The 4,800-nt window shown below is 32.6% G+C and overlaps 1 protein-coding gene across 2 annotated transcripts; it reads left to right on the forward strand.

The window, feature by feature from the left end:
• The first annotated feature begins 3,390 nt into the window (after positions 1 to 3,390).
• Positions 3,391 to 4,518, forward strand: LOC116804664. 2 transcript variants are annotated; one of them, XM_032733236.2, is made up of 3 exons: positions 3,391 to 3,833; positions 3,895 to 4,276; positions 4,355 to 4,518. In XM_032733236.2, the coding sequence occupies exons 1-3, from the start codon at positions 3,754 to 3,756 to the stop codon at positions 4,406 to 4,408; spliced, it is 516 nt and encodes a 171-aa protein (XP_032589127.2). In that variant the 5' UTR covers positions 3,391 to 3,753; the 3' UTR covers positions 4,409 to 4,518. The 2 variants fall into 2 exon arrangements, with proteins under 2 accessions (XP_032589127.2, XP_032589126.2); XM_032733235.2 differs by having other exon boundaries at positions 3,673 to 3,833; positions 3,895 to 4,281.
• The last annotated feature ends 282 nt before the right edge of the window (positions 4,519 to 4,800 follow it).

The raw sequence follows: 4,800 nt of genomic DNA on the forward strand, positions 1-4,800 counted from the left end.
TCCTCTGTCCATAAAATTTTGATTCATGGTGCAGAAATTATAGAACACTTTGCCCTTCCGATAGGTATGATGTCAGAAGAAGCTCTTGAAGCCAGAAATAAAGATCAAAGAAAATTTCGATTAAATCACACACGAAAAAATTGTCGCAATAACACAATGGAAGACTTGGCCCACACACTTTTTATTTCATCGGACCCATTTATTACAATGTTAGCGAAATCAACAGTTTCCTTTTCTAAAAAAGATCGGTTTGTAGATAAAGACATTATTAGTCTTATTTCAAATAAGGACTCACAAGTTGAGCTATCGGATTGCGAAACATCAGATTCCGATTAGATGTAAAATTGTTGGTAATATTTACGTTATATGGATTGCGTACATAATCGCACGCTTTAAGAAAAAAAAATATATAAAATAAAAATATATATATTAAAAGAAAAAAAAATTTGGTCTATTGAACATTACTCTAGGGGAACATGCGAAAGAAGAGAGAAAGAAGACACTTTCGATAATTAAAAAAAAATGATAATGCTGTCCAATTTATTTATTTTTTTGATGGTTTGTATATATATTTCTAAAGTAATAGCAAATAAAAAGAAGTATTAAAAATGTATTGAAATTCCTTAAAATTGAGCGAAAATAACCATACATCGAATAGAACGGGCTTACACTATCTTAAAAAAAAAATTTTTGTAATACTTTCACTTAATGAAAAAATTTTTTTCTACATTAATTCTGATGTGTATATAATTTATCTACAAAACAAAAGTATCCGTACAAAAATAGCATCATTTTTGCAGAAGTTATTAATTAATCGCCGCTAAATCAGCCGTTTCGCCCACTGTGCAGTGTTGCCATTTTAGCTTATTTTAAGCTAGATTTAGCATATTTTGAAATCAAAAAGCTTGGAAAATTAATGAAAAGCTTATAGCTTGAGATCTAGCTTATTTCAAATTTAATTTGGCTTATTTTGGCTTGCAAAAATGTAGTACAAAACAATTTTTGTTTTTCGATTGTTTTGTAGCATTCGGTCATTTTGATCGAGAAATCGATAATAACTTTTTTGATAGTGCCATTTTGAGTATACATGTATGGTACTTTTCGCTGATAACTTTCGGTCACACTTGTTGCAAATTCTCAAACCTTTGCTCACATTTTCAAAAATTCATTTAATAAATTGGGAGGAAAAAGAAAATACTACCCAATTTTGGGCCGAGGTCCTTAACTATAAGGATGCTGGCGGAAACAACACTTTTCAGCAGTTATCATTATTTGCTATACATATGCTATCGCTTCCTTGGTCGAATGCTGCAGTTGAACGCGTATTTAGCCAAGTTAATATAGTTAAGACTAAATTGCGAAATCAAATGAGTGTTAAAGGTTTAAACGCAATATTACGTATAAGGTTTGTTCATGAAATGATTAGTAATTTAGTGTATACTTAGTATATTCTTTTTAACTTTACAGATATGGATTACGCCGTCATGGCAAATGTTGCTTTAATTATAAAGTACCTGCAAGGTACTTATCATTAATTAAAACATCTGAGAAATATGAGGAAGCAAATAATGAAATTGATGATATAATTTCGTTAATATAAATTTAAATATATTAATAAAATTCAAATATCTATTAAAAAGTATACATCAATTTTTTTTTTTTTTTTTTTTTTTTTAGTTAGCTTATTTTAAAGATTTATTTTTTTTAATTTTAGCTTATTCTAGCTTATTTTTTTCTTCAATCTAGCTTATGGTGACTCTGAAAATCTGGCACCACTGCAGAGAACACATAGACTAGACATGTAGAACAAACTTTTTCAACACCGAAAAAATGCGCTGAGGCAGGGCTGTCATTTCAGCTTTTTTCCCGTCAAATCTGGCTTTATTTGAAGTCCCATTGCGGGAAAAATTCGAAAACGGCGGGTTGCGGGAATTCTGGCTTAAAAAAATTAATTTAGCTCTATTTTAGCTTTATTTACTTTTCACGATTTATTTTGTTTGTTTATCTTTCTCAACACTGAAAATTATGAATACAAGTATCGATATATGATTTTGTATCATACAATCAATCTATCGAACTCATTTCATGGTTTAAGTAACAGCTGCTTGTGCTTTAAAGTTTACTGCGTTGAAAAATGTCGAAGGTATACAAACAAAGTGTTCGCGATGTGTGGCTGCAGGCTGACGAGTTTAAGGATTGGCTACGGAAAGATCTAACAGATTCGACCAGGGCGTACTGCAGCTACTGCAAGTGCGGTCTGACTGCAAAGCTGTGTGACTTGCGTGCCCACGCATCAACAAAAAAACACAAAGGTGCACTAAGTGGATTTGCACAAAAAGAAAAAATTGATTTTGGGCAAACTCCATCGAAAACCACGGAGCAAGAGGTAGCACTTTGCCTCTTTGTGGCAAAGCACACCTCAATTGCTCCCATAAACCACCTGGGCAGTCTCTGCCAAACAAAATTTTCCGATAGTATTACCGCGTCGCGCATTAAACTTCACCGTACTAAATGTACATATATAATAAAAAACGTGTTAGCTCCTCATTTTCGTGAGGATCTCAGAAATGATATTGGAAGCGCTAAATTTAGTTTGATTTTGGACGAATCAACTGATATAAGATGCACTAAGCTGCTCGGTAAATAAAAATTATGTTTTAATCACCTGCACTCTTTTTAAAAGTTTGAACATTGTCTAATTTGTATATATTTGCATGTATATTTATAATTTTTACGTTGCTGTTGTTTAGGTGTTGTTATTAAATATGTTTCTGTGGAGCGTGGAGTGATGGTATCAATGTTCCTCAGTTTAATTTCTTTAGAAAGTGGGGACTCGTTTTCTATAGTTGAAGGAATTAAACAAGAACTTAGGAACTGGAATTTGGATTTAGTCAATTTAGTAGGCAACGGCACAGACAATGCCAATTTTATGAATGGCTGGAATCAAAGCGTTTATACGGAGATGAAGAAGGTAGCGCCTTCGCTCCTTTTAATTAAGTGTGTCTGCCATTCAGTGCAGCTAGCGGTAAATCATGCCTGCAAGCACTGTTTCCCATAGGGGTTGGAATATCTCATATATGGGACATATAATTGGTTCGCTAAAAGCTCAAGCCGTCAAATTGCTTATAATAGAATTTATCAATGTCTAAATGATGAGAAGGTATATATAAATATAAAAAACCCCTCGTGTTTGTCTGTAATTCCCCTTTTGTATTATCACTTTTAAATCGTTGCAGTTATTGTTATCATGTAATTATTTGTGGTCTAAGTTACTGTGTCTGTGTTTTCTCGAGACAATAGCTTATTTACATATCAATTTGTTTTCTAAAAGGCTCCCCTTAAAATTCCACGAGTTTCGGATACACGATAGCTCGCAATTGAATTGGCAGTGACTGGAATTTTGGAACAGTGGCATGAGCTAACACTTCATTTTGGTATTTCTGGTACCCAAGAAAAATGTTTACAAGCTCAACACCTCAGCGAATTATTTAAGGACGTGCAAAATCTGTTATACCTTCAGTTTTTGAAACCAGTTTTGCAAGAAATGCAACATGTTAATAAATGCTTCCAGAGTCAAAATACAGACTCATCAAAATTGCTGAATGACCTGATACTAGCTATAAGGTCTTTGCAAAAGAAAATTATTCCAGAAGAAAAAAGATCGACATATTATTTCAAAATGATTTTGAAAAATTTGTAGTCAAAGACCTATATCTTGGCTATGAATTTGAAAAACTGATTAAAAATATTAGAATGGACATGACAGCAGAATCAGTCATTAGGGAGTGCTGCACGAATTTTATTATTGAGCTTGTAAAGCAGTTGAAGCAAAGGTGGGTCTAATTTATTATGTTTACAATGAATAACAAATAATCAATGTTGCTTTTCTTTCAGGCTGCCCGATAATTTCGAGATACTAAGACAAACCGATATATTTGCTGTGGAAAATGTTTTGAAATTTAAGCAGCCTCATATCGTTGCCATTCTCGAATTTTTTAAAATTTCAAAAATTGCTGATGTTGAAAGACAATATGCTGATGTACGACTGTGTACTTGGCAAAACACGGAAAATACGCTGGCATTTTGGCTTGAAGTACTAGCGTACCGTGACTCAGCCGGAAACCAACGGTTTTATGAATTGGCAAGCGTTGCGGTACAGATTCTGTCATTACCATGGTCAAACGCAGATGTAGAGCGGGTCTTCAGCCAAGTCAATTTAGTTAAATCTAAATTAAGAAATGGAATGAATTTAAATACTCTTAACTCTATTTTAAGCGTAAGGTATGATTTTTAATTAACAAAAGAAAATATAAAAAAAATAATACTAATTTTTTTTTTTTTTTTTCAATTTTAGATACGGACTAAATCGAAACGACAAATGCTGCTACGAGTACACATTGCCTCCTAAATGAATGCGAGCAGTAAGCACTCGAGATTATTATCCAGACGAAGAGGCAGTGAGTTTGGATGAACTCATAAATGAGCTACAGAATTAATAAAATTTACCTTTAACTTGAATTTAATGTAATTTTTTATTTTATTATTATATTTAGAAGTTTGTTGTATTATCATAAGTCATTGAATATCAATTTAAAGCAAATGAACAATAATAAATAAATTTAATTAAGAAAACATTGATTTTAAGCCTAGCTTTTATTTTGGCTTAATTTTTCTTAAATTTGGCTTCTTTTGGCTTCTTTTTTTTGCCAATCTGGCTCTATTTGCTCGAAAAATTATGACAGCACTGCGCTGAGGAGACTACACAACTTCGTCTTTGCTCGGCTCAGTCTCTTGAGGCTC

The sequence above is a fragment of the Drosophila mojavensis genome, unplaced genomic scaffold (genome assembly GCF_018153725.1).
Source record: "Drosophila mojavensis isolate 15081-1352.22 unplaced genomic scaffold, ASM1815372v1 contig_136, whole genome shotgun sequence".
NCBI classification, from domain to species: Eukaryota; Metazoa; Arthropoda; class Insecta; order Diptera; family Drosophilidae; genus Drosophila; species Drosophila mojavensis.